The sequence below is a fragment of the Rhineura floridana genome, chromosome 6, assembly GCF_030035675.1.
Source record: "Rhineura floridana isolate rRhiFlo1 chromosome 6, rRhiFlo1.hap2, whole genome shotgun sequence".
NCBI lineage: Eukaryota > Metazoa > Chordata > Lepidosauria > Squamata > Rhineuridae > Rhineura > Rhineura floridana.
The window spans coordinates 108,184,527-108,202,151 of record NC_084485.1 but is presented as its reverse complement, the minus strand read 5'-3'; the positions used below and the strand labels follow the sequence as shown (position 1 = coordinate 108,202,151).

General features: G+C 40.7%; 1 protein-coding gene across 1 annotated transcript in view; it reads left to right on the top strand.

The window, feature by feature from the left end:
• The window catches only part of ERICH3 (glutamate rich 3), an 89,431-nt gene that overhangs the window by 45,601 nt on the left and 26,205 nt on the right, over positions 1-17,625 (top strand). Inside the window, exons 10-11 of the mRNA XM_061630643.1 lie at positions 5,790-6,073; positions 9,696-9,935. Coding sequence (XP_061486627.1) covers positions 5,790-6,073; positions 9,696-9,935 — 524 coding nt within the window. The remainder of the gene's footprint in view (positions 1-5,789; positions 6,074-9,695; positions 9,936-17,625) is intronic.

Here is a 17,625-nt window from a genome sequence, read left to right as displayed (position 1 = left end):
TCTTAAATTATTGATACTTCTCCCTCCAATTTTCACACCTCCTTCATCTTGGTCCAGTCCCATTTTCAGTATATGTTCTGCATATAGATTAAATAAGTAGGGTGATAAAAATTAAAATACACCCCTGTCTCACACCCTTTCCAATGGGGAATCAATCGGTTTCTCCATATTCTGTCCTTACAGTAGCCTCTTCTCCAGAGTATAAATTGCGCATCAGGATAATCAGATGCTGTGACACCCCCATTTCTCTTAAAGCATTCCATAGTTTTTCATGATCTTCACAATCAAAGGCTTTGCTGTAATCTATAAAGCACAGGGTAATTTCCTTCTGAAATTCCTTGGTCTGTTCCATGGGAAATTAAGGCAATAGTTTGATAATTACTGCATTCCCTGGGATCCCCTTTCTTTGGAATTGGGATGTATATTGAATGCTTCCAGTTTGTGGGCCATTGTTTAGTTTTCCATATTTCTTGACAAATATTTGTCAAAATTTGGACAGATTCAGTCTCAGTGGCTTGTAGCAACTCTATTGGTATGCCGTCTATTCCTGGTGATTTGTTTCTTCCAAGTATTTTAAGAGCAGCTTTCACCTCACGTTCTAAAATTTCTGGTTCTTCATCATACGGTTCCTCCGTGAATGAATCTGTCATCTTTGCATCTCTTTTATAGAGTTCTTCAGTGTATTGCTTCCATCTTCCTTTTATTTCATCTCGGTCAGTCAGTGTGTTCCCCTGTTGATTATTCAACATCCCTACTCGTGGTTTAAATTTCCCTTTCATTTCTCTAATCTTTTAGAATAGGGCTCTTGTTCTTCCCATTTTGTTGTCCTTTTCTATTTCTATACAATAACTATTGTAATAGTTCTCTTTGTCCCCACGTACTAGTCACTGTATTGTTGCATTTAGAGTTCTGACCGTGTTTCTATCTCCTTTTGCTTTTGCTTTCCTTCTCTCTTTTTAAGAGTTTCTTCAGTCATCCATTGAAGTCTTTCTCTCTTTTTATCTAGAGGTATTGTCTTTTTGCATTCTTCCCTGATAACGTCTTTGACTGCATTCCATAGTTCTTCTGGTTCTCTGACAACTAAGTTTAAAGTCTCAGACCTGTTCCTTATTTCATCTTTATATTCTTCTGGGATGTTATTTCAATTGTATTTGGGCATTATGATTGCTTTTTTGGTTCTTCTTTAGCTTTACTCTGATTTTCGATATGACCAGTTCATGATCTGTACCACAGTCTGCTCCTGGTCTTGTTTTTGCTGAAAGTATGGAACTTCTCCATCTTCTTCCACCAATTATATAATCAATTTGATAGGTGTATATAGACATATGATTTGAAGGACAGAAGAGGATAAACCAAGATGGATACATATTCAAATTTTGGGAATGCAAAAATAAGCTAGAAAACCTCAACCAAAACCCCCCATCTTGATACCTTGTGCTGAACTTAAAAATGATTCATCAGCCACTGACTAGAGTATGAAGGAATTCAGACTAAACAATTTGATGCAGCACTAAGCAAGAGAGCATTATTTTTTGTGAGAGCGCTGCTCATCATTTTTGTTCAAAGCACAACCCAGAGGGCAGCCCCAAGGCTAATACATGTCCTGTGGGACTTCTGAAGGTTCCCCCCTTTCTTACAGTCCATTTGTGTTGCTTTGCAAATTGATTTTGAACTCCCACAGCTTTGTGCCATTCTCTGGATTGTTTCTAGATGGACAGCTTTGAAAGGCTGTTCCCAGACATCACAAATTCTGAGGATCTTAACCTGCTCCCTAAAGACTAAGATGCTTTCAGCTGGCTTTCTAAAATCTTGTACATAATTGAGATTTTGCTCATACAGGACAATTTCACAGTCCCATGTTTAGGCTACAAATCAGTGTCCTTTTGGATGGGTTAAAATCCTTTCAGACTGTGTCAATTTCAGCTTGAAAGCTGGGGAGCAAAACTGAAACACAACTAGTAATACCAAAGAGGTGTTGAGATGTAGATTTCAAGTCATAGGTATTAAGATATTTGTCAATAAAATCTAATATGTAAGGCTGATCTAGAATAGTTTGTTGCCTTTCCCTGTAGTGTAGTGCGTAGCTTCATTTGTTTGCTTGATTTGTTTGAAGCTATTTCACTTGCTGGCACTGGTTTGAAATATGCCTTTCCCCTCATTTTGTGACATGGATTGGTATGGGTTGATTTACAGAGTGCTCATGGGGTAATAATACTGCTTCATAGCAGAAGTCTGAACAAGATAGTCTTTTAATCCTGTTCAAGTCTGTGTCCCAGTAGGATAGTCACTTAAAATTTGCAGGCATTGCTGTATCTTTACGTAAATGGCTTCCCCCAGGCACCTGGTTGGCCACTGTGAGAACAGGATGCTGGACTAGATGGGCCACTGGCCTGATCCAGCAGGCTCTTCTTATGTTCTTATGTTCTTATGTAAATTTTCAAGGTCTATTTAGGAAGTGTGATACTAAGAAAGGTAAGAAAAAAATAATACTCAAAAATTACATTATAGATCACAATTATCTTTTGAAGGAAGACTCCTGCAGGGCACTTCCTTGGTTTTCCTGATGTTGCACTTAAATTTATATGGGTATTCCAGGACCCTTCTTTTTGTCTTTTGCCAAAATCAGTGGCAACATAGCAATTTCTCCTCGGAAGTGTTACATTCTACAGCATTTATTTTGATTTACAAAGTAATGGCAGGGAAGAGAATGCATGCAAATTTTCTAGTCTCATCTTTCCCTCTTATAAGATATTTTATAAATAACAACGAAAAGAAGAAGAAAAGGAAAGAAATGGGAACCCCCATGGAGCCAAATTACTTTTCAGATAAGCATATTCCCCCTCTTCAGAGTACGATTTACATAATGTATGTAAATGTTATGCTATCGCTGGTGTGATAAGGGTGTTCTGAGGAGTGGAAAGCATGTGAATTAGAGGTGGCTGTATTTTTTTCAGTATTTTTTTAACTACAACTCCCATCAGTCCCAGCCAGCATGGCCACTGGATTGGGCTGATGGGAGTTGTAGTTCAAAAAAGTAACTTTTCCAAGCTCTGGCACTCCAAACTAGCTACATAGATGTGTTTCTGTGCCAATTTGTTCCTACAAAAACTGGTAAGAAAATAGCAAAATTCTTCAAACAATCTCTTGTTTCAGGGAAGAATGTTTACTTATGACAGATCTACATTATAAATCTTAAGGATCTAATACTATACACACATACCTGGAAGTAAGCCCCATTGACTTCAGTAGGGCTTATTTCTAAGCAATTATGCATAGGATTGCACTGTTAACCAGTTCAATTATGATGGCTTTGCAGCAACAACAAAAACACCTTGTGGAATCATTGTTTTTTGTACATGGTGAACATTTTCTAGTCTGTTAAGAATACAGGATTATAAGAAGAGCCCTGCTGGAGCAGACTAGTGGCTTGTCTAGTCCAGCATCCTGTTCTCACAGTGGCCAACTAGGGGCCTATGGGAAGCCTGCAAGTGGGGCCTGACTGCAACAACACTCTCCCTGATTGTGATTGCTAGTAACTGGTATTCAGAGGCATACTGTCTCTAACAGTGAAGGTAGAACATAGTCAATTGAAGGTCTATTCTCAATTCATAAGGTTACCACAAGGTGGGGGAAATGGAGGGAAGAGCCATGCCAATGAAGGTGTGTTCATCTTATAGGATATGTAGGTCATTAAACTCATGTAGATACATTTATTGCTCATCCATGGGACATTATGGTGCAAATTGCATAATTAAATTGCATCTTTAAAATAAGAATATCCTTATATTACTGATTGTCCATGCCAAACTTTGCTGCTGCAAATTGATTGAGATATAATTTTATATGTTCAAGTAAAATTGTATTTAGCAGTCAAACCAACAACAAATGATAAAAGCCAGCTGATTTATGAAAACACATATAGCTAGCTATATTATATGTTGGAATATCTGGGCAACTTTGATGTCTTTGGCTCCACCAGGCAAGCTTTTCCAGGGGGAGCGTTCCAAAGATCGGTGTCGTGACCAAAAAAAGTCCTCTCTCCAGTCACAACCTGCCTAACCTCAGTTGTGGTGGGGATGGAAGGAAAGCTCCAGATGGAGATTTATAAGGTTCAGATGCATTCATATATCCTTTTTGAGATGGGTGACTAGAACTGTTCCAAATGTGGCAGTTTTAGTACAACAGTGGCACTATGATACAGTCAGTTTTATTTTCAATCCCTTTCCTAATGACCCCGTGCATAGATTTTGGCTTTTTCACACCTTCTACAGACTATATTTTCATTGAGCAATCTACCCACATACTCCCAATCTCTTTCCTGATCACTGCCAGTTCAGATCTCATCAATGTGTATGTAAAAATGGGGGGGGGGTGTTGCCCTCTCTCCATGTTTACGACTTTACACTTACTGATACTGAACCTCATTTGCTACTTTGTTGTCCATTCACCCAATTGGAGATATTGTTTTGGAGCTGCTAGCAGTCTGCTTAGGTTTTCACCACCCTGAGTAATTTGGTATCACCTACAACCTTGACCACCTCACTGCTCACCTCAGACTTCAGATCATTTATGAAGAAATAGAATTGCACCAGCCCCTCTCCCCGCACATTGGGAGAACTGTCCTTTTACTCCTGCCCTCTGCTTCCTGTTGATTAACCAATTCCAAAGCCATATGAGGACCTGCCCTTCTGTCCCATGATTGCTAGGTCTACTTAGGGACTCATGACAGAACAGAAACAAGGAGAGGATAATACAGTAGATATTCTTTACAAACAAATCACACCCAAACAATCACAGTTTACAGGTGACTTTGGAGTACTGACTTTCCACAAGCATAATGTGGAACTTAAGTGGTACATTGTGGAACAAATCAGACAAATAATTCCCCATTATATAGAAATCTTTGCAAAACATGATTTACCATGGAAGGAAAAACATGTTTGCTTCCTTTCTCATCCTCTGCCAGCAGAATTGTGACTACTCATCTTTAAGAGCTTCTTTTTCTTTTTCCAAATCAATATGCCCGCCTCATATTTCCCTCCTACAATTTGTAATGCCTTTTGCCCATGAAATTTGCTTCTAGACAACTTGTTAACCCTGTTATTTTGCCATCCATAATAAGTTCAGTGTGATGACATTGCTGTTTGCAATCATTTCTTCTTCTGAAGAAATTAAAGGCTCTGCCATGTTTCCTCTTAACGTACTATGAGCCAATGGAGAGTCTGTAGGTCTCGAATGTCTGTTTTGTTGTGTACATATAGTGGGAAATTCCAAAAATAAAGGACCCTATTTAGCCGGAGTGCTTTGAAATAAAGAACCTCTGTCATTTCCCCTTTAAAATAATGTTTGTTTTTAAATAGGAACACAGAATCAGGGCTCTTCCAGCTTGTAGTTTCCTGATGTAATTTTGTAATGGAGTCAACTGATTAACTAGCGTCCAGCTGAAAACCAGAAATTTCTTCAGATATTTCTTTCTACTGGCATTAACTGTGCAATCCCAAATGTATAGGTTTTATCCAGCTAGGTTCTGCTCAGAGGAGGCCCGTTGCCATTAATGGACCCAAGTCAAGCATTCCTATAAATTTCAGTGGGTTTGCTCTGAGTATGATTAATACAGCCCGCTTGATTTTATTTTTGGGTTTTTTTTAAATTTAAATACAGAAACCTATGATACAATGCTTACTTTGTTGTGTTTTTTTCCAGTTGCAAAGCCACAGGAGAGCCTATGCTTTGTATTCCTTCTATTACCAGTGTTCCTTGTTCTTAATCTCCCACTCTGTCTCTGCCAGGTGTATAATTTCAATGGGTCTTGACAAAAAGCCTTCCCCACCTAAGAAAAAAATGACTGATGAGGATGAAGAAAGGAAAGAAGACTCTGGGAAAGAAGAAGGGAGCCGTAATCTGCACGGGAGCAGCAGCAGTGGAGAGGAAAACAAAGATTCACAGTTTGCTTCAGCTCCCAAACAATGGAAAGAATTTGTGGGAGATGCCGAAGAAATGGAAGTGGAGGCAAGAAAAAGAGAAATTCCAAGAGCCAGTGATGACTATGAAAAGAGCCAGAGAAGTACAACTAGTGATGGTACAGTATGAAGGGGGAATAATTTTATTGATAATTTCAATGTATTTTGTCAACCGCTTAGAAGTTTTTACAATCAAGTGGATTATAAATTTTGTTAAATAAGTAAATAAATAATTGTTGCTCAGTGTGCTCTACATGTAGAAGGTTCTAGGATCACTCTCTGGCATCTTCTGTTATGGGATCTCAGGTGGCACATGATGAAGAAGACCCCGCTCTGCCTGAGACCCTGGAAACCCTCTGCTTGTCAAGAAGAGACAATAGTGAGCTGTTGATCTTCAACTGGTGGGTCAGGACTCACTACTGAGCCATGGCCTGATCTATAGTGGGTCGCAGCAGCAGCACTGCCAAAAAGTGGGTCCCCCAAATGCATGTTTGGGTTGAAGGTGGGTCCTGGGTCTGAAACGTTTGAAGAATACTGGGCTAGATGAACCAACAGTTTAACCTTGTGTAAGGCAGAATCCTAAATTCCTTTGAAAAAATCGTATCTCTCATATTCATAAACTTATGTGTGCACCCCCCAATCACTCCCCAACAGATGTTGATGCATGATAGGTCACATGACTGTGCATGGGGACATACAATTATTGGTACTGTGTCACTAATGATCAGTCAGTCCCCTTTGTTATTTAGTTAGAACAGCTTTACAGAGTGTTTATTATTTGTTTTATTTAATAGGGATAGTTCTGACCTTTTTTAAAATCCATAGTTGCTTATAAAACTGCTTAAAATAATTAAAAATATCACCAATTTCTTTCTTTTTCTTCTTCTGCTTCTGTATAGCACTCCCCCACCAAAATTAAACAAAGCCAAAGTAAGTAAGTAGACCCCAGATATCCTATGAAATACCACTCATAAGCTGATGCCTAAAAACTGGTAAAGAGGCATGATGAACCTCCCCGGTACACATAATATGGAAAAAGCTTGTAATTCATCAATCAGGTGTAGGAAACTTTGTTTCTCCAGATGTTGTTGGACTCCAACTTTCATCAGCCCCTGCCAGAATGGCCAGCAGTCAGGGATTATAGGACCTGTAGTGCAACAACACTTGGATGGTCACATATGTAACCAGGTACATGAAGTTCTGACAGATTTGCAAGAGCAAAAATGGCAGGTCTCTGCCCCAAGGAGAGGGCAATAAGTAGTAAGGGAGGACTTCAGTTCTTCATATGTATCACCTGTATCCTTTGTAAATGAAAGTTTTGGAATGAATTTATTATTTTCAGGTTTAGAGTTCAGTTAACAAATTCATCTCAGATGCATGAATTTAGTCACATGGCAGGAGTAAAGTAGAATTCTCCTTTCACTGACCAGAGCTGGGCTGTTTGGGCAGATCCTAGAGAGCAGGTAACATAGTTGCTGCTATATATGGAAAGCCAAGACCCACCTTTTTGTTTGTTTCAACATGTAGGTCCTTTCCATGATCTATCCATGCAGTTTGTGTCCATAAATATATTTCTTCTCGCATCCTACTCTTGAAATTTCCTTTGTGAGTTTATTGCAAGCTTCTCATTAGTTCCCAGCTGGATTCCCTTGTTTAATCTCCCCCTTTCCCCTTCAGGAGGTGGATACCCTTCAGACAATTACCTGTGGAGAAGGCCCTGGCTCTCCCAGATACACCTGGAACCTCAATCCATACAATTAAATCTACTCACTTCTTGAAGGCCCCCTCCACAGACAATTGTTTATTTACCTAATTGGTTCTGCATGAGATGCCTTCCCCCACACTCATTTTCCCACCTCCTTGGCATTCTGTCATTTGAACATGGAGAAAAGTTGATAGGAAAAAAGGAGGTGAACTAAACTTGAGAGGTGAGAAAATGTGGTCACCAGGGAATATGCCTGGCTAACATGACAGCTTCTCTTCCGTGATAAAATTTGGTTGCTACTCCACGAGATAGTAGTAAAATAAGGGATGCAGCCAGAATATTTTATTATATGAAAGATCTATATGCATTCCAGTTTATGGATATACCATTAATACATTCTCTGATGTTCTTATTTCATGCTGAGGCAGACCTCTTACTTGGCACATAGAGTACCCTTGAAAATGGGTTGGAACCAGAGTGTCGTAGATAAATTGCATAACTTGTGCATTATTGCCAAACTGGAATGATGGTTGCTTTTATGGCATCAAGGCTAGACTGTGTTGAAAGATATTGGATTGGGTCCAGAGGAAAGGATTGGATCTAAAGCTGCTGTTCTGCTCGTAGAAAGAGTCCTTCCATTCATGAAAGAACACCTTTGGATCCAACTCAAGTAGAGAGGATCAGTTACAAAGACCAAAAAAGACAAAATGTTGGCTTAGGCATGCTGCTGCAGCAGAAAACTTGTACCAAGCAGTTTAAAAACATTCATTGATAAATAGTTTCTCTAAAATGCATGGAGAACCACAGTTACTTGTACAGCTGCCTTTTCCAGCTTTGGATCCAATCCTTTGTTTCCATGATGCCATGTAGTTACTCATAATAGTATGTGGCATTTTCTTTGTAGGAGAAGACTCACATGTTAAAACCCCTTCTTGCCAGTCCAGGCGTCCAACTAAACTGAAGCCCTCTGACTGCTTACTTCATTTGTTTAAAATTATCTTAAGGTGATGCCACCATCAATGAAGATATGGACTGGCATTGCATGTTTAGGTCAGATTAGGGATGGAGCCTCTAATGATAAGCAAGTGAGGGCTCCACTTTTTCCATGGAGCCTCTATTTACATTCATGTATCTATCAGATATTCTGGGATGGAGCTACACATTTTTCTTTGCAAGCATGCCAGTTAACAGTAATGCCAAGGAGGTATTTGCAGGGGAAAATCAGTGAATGGGGGAAGAGTTAAGCTCTCCCTCCCACTCACTGATTCACCCCTGCCACTGCATAAGTATCATGAAGCAAACATGAGGTTAGGAACCATGAGTTCACAGGGTAACAAGCAGTTCAGCCCTCAGAAGGTTGGTTCCATTTCTGAAGACTGGTCTCCAGTGTAATTTGCTTCCATGGGGTTCTCTCTTCATGATACTCGCAAAGGGAAATCATGGAATACATTTGATTTTGCAGGATAGATTTCAGGCCATTTCACACATTGCATGGTAGCATACTTGGGTTTTCCAATGAGTATAAACTCAACAGGTCGCTGCAGATAGTCCTGGCTGTCTTAATAGCATATCTGTATGATACATGTGTTTCTAAGCATGTGTATATCTCTTTCATATTTTTTGTTTGTACCCTTAAAAACCAAAATGTGAGAGGTGGTGTTTAGTGATCAGAAAAGAAGATTTCTATTGGTTTCCACTCACAGATCACCTTGCAAAGTCCATGTGGATTCAAAGTCCTAATCTTTCTTTACTCCACAGAAATAATTCCAATGTAATTAATGTGGAGGATACCTCAGAACTGCCACCACTGTTGCACACGGGGTTTTATAGGGCCCAACATGAAAAAAGTTTTTTTTTTAACAATAATGTAACAATGTAGAGTTTCAATTCATGATTCAGCATGTTAACTTTTGGTTGGTCGAATGCAAAGGCGAACAAAGGCTAATGGACAAACTATTTGGGGTTAATGAGATCTTAGATAGTATGTGTTCCTTTTTCTATCTCACAGTACACTTGTCCTTTTATTTCAGTATATGATGAAGATTTTGAAGCAGATGAAGAGAAATCAGATGGGAAAGTTAATGAAGAAGGACAGGCTGATGATCAAATGAATAGAATGTCAAAGTCACCCTCAGATGATGAAAAAGATAATTTGGACCATGAAAGGGAGAATAAAATCTCATCACTGAAAACTTTGCGAGCCTCTGACAGTGAGCGAGATGAAAGTGACGGATATGCAGAGAGTGATTTGGAGGAGGAGAATAAACAAGGTTAGTTGTTTTCCTTAAAGTAGCATAGAATGGATGGCCTGATGCATGTTTAACTTGTTACATATGCCCTGTAATGGGTAATCTATTTTGTGGTTCACATTTAAGCACCCATTTAAATTAGATTGCAAATTGATACAGAATGTGGCATTGGCACAAAATAACCACAATCTTCCCAGCTGCTTCCTCGCTTGGTACCTTCAGCCTCTCACCTCACCTCTCAGGTACTGTCTGAGAATGAGCGGACTGGCCACAGCAAGAAGAGGAAGTGTGTTGAGGAAAAGAAGATGGAAATTAAGCTCTTTCTTTCAGACCACTTCCTCTATTATTCTGAGGATATTTCCTCCTCACTCCAGAACCCATTAAATCAGACAGAAATCCCATACATGGACAGGAACTACAATGACAGTTGAGGAGCCTGATGTTATAATTTCTGTTCAGATTGTCTCCACAATCACATACTTTGGATTGTGGATGTTCTAATTTGTGTAGAGTGGAATAGACTTCTCCAGCCCCAAAATATAGTTGGGAAAAGAGAAGCATAGGGTGCCTTTTATACCTTGCCTTCCCCCATCTTCCTTAAGATCTCCCACCTATACAGTACATACAACTTATGTACTACTCATTTCAGACAATGTCTGGGGATTGTTGTCCATAGATTATGGGCCTGTTAGACACTCCTGTGTACTACTGTGAGATCAGGGCCATAGCTTAAGGGGAAGGGCCATAGCTCAGCGGTAGAGCATCTGCTTTACATGCAGAAAGTCCCAGCTTCAGCCCTCGGCATTTCCAGGCAAGACTGGGAATGCCTCCCATTGGAAAAAACCCGGACAGCTGCTGCCAGTCAGTGTAGGCATTACTGGGTGAGATGGAGCAATGGTTTGACTTGGCATAAGGCAGCTTCCTAACAGAAGCAGTTCTCAAGACTAGTGTGCTCCCATCCTTGCCCCTCTTTTGCCTTATACATGGAGACCCTGGAATCATGTCAGTGTGATATCATGTCACCCTGCTTTACAGAATAGAACCCTGCACAAGTTCCCTCGCAAGATCCTTTTCAGACTTTAGAAATCGTCAGGCACCTGCAACTTAGAGAGTTGGCAGCTTGTTTGTAAATGGAGACTGCTCATACTTCCCATGGTCCAAATCACATGTTAGAATAAACCCTTCCTTCCTTCCTTCCTTCCTTCCTTCCTTCCTTCCTTCCTTCCTTCCTTCCTTCCTTCCTTCCTTGCTTCCTTCCTTCCTTGCTTCCTTGCTTCCTTGCTTCCTTGCTTCCTTGCTTCCTTGCTTCCTTGCTTCCTTGCTTCCTTCCTTCCTTCCTTCCTTCCTTCCTTCCTTCCTTTTTTAAACATTTGTGGTATTCTGTGAGTTCCTGGCACACTTTTTCCATTTTTTTCAAACAGTCTAGTCACAAGAGCTAAAGGGGAAAGAGCCAGTTGATTTGTAATGTGTGTTGGCTCTATAGAGTGCGAAGGAGGAGCCTTTGCAGCATACAGTTTTCATCCTATTTACAGAAACATCTTGCACGGCAGCCAGTAGGTGTCACTTTTGCATTGTAAAGTGCCAAGCATCATAAATGTACTATAAAAAAGTGAGAACCAGTAGCAACAATTCTAGAGGGGGTCTCTCCTGCCACCCCCTGGGCTCCTTACTAAACAGGACTTGCCGTACACTGCAACTGGTCAACAGTTGCAGCCTGTTTCCATTTTGATCTGAGAAATGATTTGCCCACAGCCTCGGTGATAAATATGCAGTCCTGGACCTTCTGGGTACTGTGCAGGGGGACAAAAGTGCAGAGTGATGAACCCTGGATAATTGTTAGCACAAGGAAATTAAAATGCTGTGGAATTAGTTTCAGGAGCATAAATAACATTTTTGGTAACCTCTCTCCTCCCCAGTCAGCATAACTGATGGAGATAATTATTTCCTTTATGTATTCTGAGCTGCACACCTTCATAAATAATCCAGTGGGAAGCATGTATCTCATTTCACATTCATTAATACAAACAGTGAAAGGGGTCCAAAGCCAGGCATGCTTACAAAAGAATGGAAATTGCAAGTGTTTTGGCTTTCCATTGGCACAAAGCTGATTTTTTCTGGTTTGTTTCCTATCCCGCTGTTCCTTTTTGATACTGCCGTAACTCATGCAACTGTTGCTTGTCAGATCGGACCAGGCATTCTCTGTTCCCCTGAAATCTCCCCATTGGAATTCCTCCCTTTTTGACAGTCCTTATAGGAGAGTGCTTTTCCCAAGCCAAATGTTAATGTTGCTTTTACATTTGTATTTTCTGTGTGAAATAGGCAAAAGTAAAGCAGCTGACTGGGAAATGGATGCAGCTGCAAGAAAGATCCAGTGTTTTTATAGGAAGCACAAAAGTCGACGGCAAACTCAGGGTGTCAAACCAGGTTTGCAGTTGGTTTGCATGGACAAATCTTTGGTCTGATCAAGAACAACTTGATTTCTCTTATGTAGTCTGTGAGCTTGAAGGATAATCATCTTGCAACTTTTGCTAATCATTTAAGAAATAATTACAATCTTATTCTTTTTAAAAATCTGATGTTGCTTCTCAGGCTTGTAGTTATAGGTTATTAGGTGGTCTGTTGCATTTCCTGGGGAAAAAATCTGGACAGGCTTTGTTCACAGCTGGACTGATCTGACTGATATGATTTGAGTTTGGACAAATGATTGTATTTTGTGCACGGAGAAGGATTTTTTTCCTTTGGTGAAATTGGCTAGTAAGCCTGAAGATGCTCTGCCTCCATATGAGCATGGCTCATTTTTTTCCCTGTGCAGGCACCTGTTCTCTGCTTAGGGTACATCTTGTCATGGATACCGAAGTTCAGGGATAGGAAACCTCTGGCCCTCCAAATGTTGTGGGACTCTACAACTTCCACCTGCCCAGCCAACATCAGAGAGCATGACAACATCTGGAAGGCCACAGCTTCCCCCATCCCTGGTGTAAACTGTGTTTGGTGGTGGGTAGATAGTTCTGCTTTGTGGCAAGGTGCTATCTATACAGCTTTCTTTCTGCTCCTTGATTCTGGGTTGTGTAATTTACTTGCTTCTGATCAAATCCCTTGTTTGGAATTGATTTGTGTCATTTTGTTCTGCTTAGCTTAATTTGCACAAATGGCCCACCCAAGTCATTAGGAGATGAGGAAGAATCTCCTTTGTGCAAATTTATGATGATAATGTAGCTGCATAGTAAATCCTGCTGTTTGGAGATGTTTCACTGTAACTGAGTATGAATAATTGGAATTCAACTTCATAAGTGGAGAGGTTTAACAGAAAGAAAGAAAAAAGAACATTGTTTCTTACTCATGTTTCTTACTCATAGTTTGGTCTTCTGGAGGCTATTCTCCATTAAAAGCAGGCACATGTTAAAGATTAAGGCTACAATCCTATGACACTTACCTGGAAGTAAGTCCCATTGAACTCAATTGGACTTACTTCTGAATAGATATGCCCTGGATTGTTCTGCATGCAAGTTCCCCTTATGCATAAAAAGCAGCTACTTGTTTTTCCTCTTGCTACTATACAGAAGAGTCACAGGTAGCCAGGGCCAATGGTGGCTCCTCACAATGTATTTAAAGTTAAGTAACGTTGACTGATAACTTTAATGTTGAAGTACTGGGATTAGAAGCAGGACCACTCCAGTAAATGTGTCAGCATTACGCTGATGATACCCAGCTCTACTTCTCTGTAACATCTGAATTGGGAGAGGCCATGTAAGCCCTGGAAAAGTGCCTGGACATGGTGGTGGGCTGGATGAGGGCCAATAAACTGAGTCTGAATCCTAGCAAAATTGAGGTGCTGTGGGTTGGTTGTTCCCGAGTTCGGATAATTGGTCAGTTGCCTGCTTTGGATGGGGTTGTACTCCCTCTGAAAGAGCAAGTCCATAGTATGGGGTGCTCCTGGATTCATCTTTGTCGCTAGAGGCCCAGGAATCCTCAGTGGCCAGGAGTGCCTTTTACCAGCTGCGGCTGGTAAGACAGCTGTAGCCGTTTCTGGACTGGGATAGCCTGACCACTGTTGTCCACGCACTGGTAACCTCCCAGCTGGATTACTGTAATACGCTCTATGTGGGGTTGCCCTTGAGGTTGGCTCGGAAGCTGCAGCTGATGCAAAATGCAGTGGCGACACTGTTCACTGGGACAGGATATTGCCAACATATCACCCCACTGCTGAAAGAATTGCACTGGCTACATATTAGCTACCTGGCTAAGTTCAAGGTTCTAGTTTTGGTGTACAAAGCCCTGTACAACTTGGGACCAGGATACCTGAAAGATCGTCTTATCCCTTAAATACCCAGTCAATTACTGTGCTCTGCAGGCGAGGGCCTCCTGCAGATACCATCTTATCAGGAGGTCCGTTCCGCACAACATAGGAAATGGACCTTAGTGTGGTGGCACCTGCCCTTTGGAATTCCCTCCCCTTAAATATTAGACAGGCGCCATCTCTGTTATCTTTTCGGTGCCTACTGAAGACCTTCCTCTTTCAACAAGCCTGTTACGTAGAGACCTTATCCCAGTCTGTGTCTGTGCTGGTTGTTGTTGTTATGTGCCTTCAAGTCAATTACGAATTATGGCGACCCTATGAATCAGTGACCTCCAAAAGCATCTGTTGTGAACTGCCCTGTTTAGATCATGTAAGTTCAGGTCTGTGGCTTCCTTTATGGAATCAATCCATCTCTTTTTAATATGTTTTTAAACTTTTTTTAAAATAAATGTCTTTAAAGCTTTTTTAAATATGTTTTCTTTTAATATATTTTGAAGTCTGTTTTTATGACATTTTAAAGTGTTTTTAGTGTTTTTGTTTGCTGCCCTGGGCTCCTACTGGGAGAAAGGGCAGGGTATAAATCTAATAAATAAATAAACAAATGTGTCTGCAGCTGAAAAACAGCATTGGGCTATAATAATAAAATAAAAGTATGTATTTATTTTCCTTCTCATTTAGCTCTGAAGATAAATAACCATAAGCAGATACTGATTCTAGTTTTCCCTTGGTTGTTTAACATCACAGTTAGGTTGAATTGCTTCTTACAGTACGGACAGGTCTCTGTTCTATGGAAGGGCAAATTCAGGTTTTGCTGAGGGACACTACTTCTGAACATGAGGATATAAGAACATAAGAAGTCCCCTGTAGGATCAGACCATAGTCCAACAGTCTTTTTCATAGTGACTAGCCAGATGCTTGCAGAAAGATCAAACATTTCCTCTTTAATCTGCATTAAGGTGACCCCCAGTAATATACGTGGAATGCTTATTAGGGGTGAGGAAGTGACATATATCTAGCTGGATATAGGATTTGTACAATATTCTACTGTTGCAAACAAAAGACCATGGTTATGAGTAAAGCAAATTTTCGAAACCATGTTTGTGTTGTAACCAATTATGTGAATGGTTAAGCCATATCATCTTCATACTTTTGGACTGCATTTCATTTGTGGTGACATTTTGTCTAATTTCCCCTCTCACTTGCTGGGGCACACTTTGTAATTGTGGAAAACTGGTTTAGTTGATTCTGTAAGTACCTAAAGTTACTCTGCGAAAGTGATCCAAAGCTACTGTGCAATTCCTTCTTTGCTAGCATGAAACAAAGCTATCTCCATGCTCCTGTTAGGAGATGACTTGGCTAAGTCAGAAATGACAGCTTTCTCTTGTGTGTTTTCTTTTTAAAGAGAATGTGAGTGAGCTCCAGCTTTCTTTTTTTCATTATGAGGGGTATATAAAGCATACAATCAGAGTAAAAACACTGGTAGCTCTGAACACTGATTTACGTAGTAAGGAGATGAACCTAGGATTAGATTGGCCTGTGGTTATAGTGCAGGAAGGAGGGCTTTGTTCCTTACCACATCACCCCTACAGTGCTTGTAGCACAAGTGTTCATGGGGCTGACTTGGAGTTTTCATTATTCATCTGCTGCATGCTCTCAATTAATTATATTAAGACACATAAGAAGCTGCACTTCTGGATAAGTAGCTGATGAAGCCAGTAGTAAATTTCTTTTGACTATTGTTTCCTCAACCGTACGCTTTGTACAAAAAATATGCTTGGCTGCTCATGCATGTTATGCTGCTGCTACTTAACAATAATTTAGCATGCCATTCATTAAGCAGTTTTTAAAAATAGTTTTGCTTTAATTGTAGATTTGACTGGAAGCTGAGTAGATCTCAGCCCCTATCCTCACTTCCAGCAGGGAGTTAAATAATGCACTCTGAGTTTTACAGATGAACAAATTTCAGATAAGTAGCATTTAACTAAAAATCCTGACCCATTTTGTGCAATAGTAATTGATCCATTCAGTGCAGAAATCCCAATGAGATATAACTTAAGTGGAATGATCGTGCTAATTGGATAGGCGTGACAGTCTTTATTGAAGTGTTTTATTAATAGCATGCAAGACTGGTTTGGAAATGTGTGTGTTTTGTAGCTAGAGGCTGCTGAAATGAGATGACCAAACATATTGGGTTACCTCTCGCTATCACTTCAGTGATTACAGTTTTCATTGTCATGGGCACCAGCCATAGCTTTCTTTGTTTTTTCATCCAGAAGTAGTGCAGTAGGTATAATGAAGCCATCTATGATCATCTGCAGTTTCAGCAGAGACTGCATATCATTCAAAAAGATCTGCCACAAAGTGAAAATGGATGTGGCAGACCCAGTATTCTGCCTTGGATACAACGGAAGTTTTGAGTGGTTTGCTGGTTGTCAGTTTGGTCCTGTTTACATGGGGCCCTGGACCCACATTGAAAATGCTTCTTTCTGCAGCAGGATTGATTTGGACAGTTCATATACGTCCGTCCTCGCTACGGATTTTTATTTTTAGTGTTCACATGCACTCGCGTTAACTGCTTTTGGGTTTTTTCTGGCCACGTGCCCATATTAAAATGTTAACTGGAGGGGCGGTGTTTCCTTGTCTCCTGCAGGTAAAGTCTGTGGACACTGGGGGGTGCTATTCTCCTATTTTCCGCTATTAGTTTCATCCACACAAAAACCCCGTCCCTGCGTTACAGGCAAACATTCCCTGCCCCATGCTCGCTGAAAGCCGCCACCCGTCCATGAAACAGTAGCCTTTTGCTGCACCCCCCGGGCATGCTTGGGGTTCCCCCTGCAACTTTTTGGGGATTCTGTTTTACAGTGTTGCTGTTATGTAAATAATTAACAGTGGTCATTAGAACACACCTGGGGAGTGAGAGACTTAATTCTTGAAATCAGTATTGTAGGAAAGGAGCTGGAGGTTCTGGGTTGAGAACTGGAGGTTGGGGGCTGCACTTAGGGTAGCCTAAGTTAGGCCTACAAGCCAAATTAATAACAGGCATTTCCTTCCCTCCTCTGCTTCCGAGGAATTCCCTCCTGTGGTTGCACCCATATATTCCACAATCTACAAAGCCTCAACAACTGGTTGTGATGGGGTGAGAACAAATCATAAGCGGTGCCAATGCAATCTTCTCTCTGGAGGGCAAGTAGCAGCTGTAGAGAGGGGGATTTTTATCAGACCCGTGGAGTGGGGAGGAAGAGTTAAATCTTCCCTTCCCATGAGTCATGGTCTCAGTCCTGATCAGCACCCACCACAGCTGCAGTTTAACATTTACAAACTAAACACTTTTAATTGTAATCATGCAGTTGGCATTGTCTGGTTTGGCCTTTAGATCAGTGGTGGGGAAATGTTTTGGCTTCGGACAAACTCTGA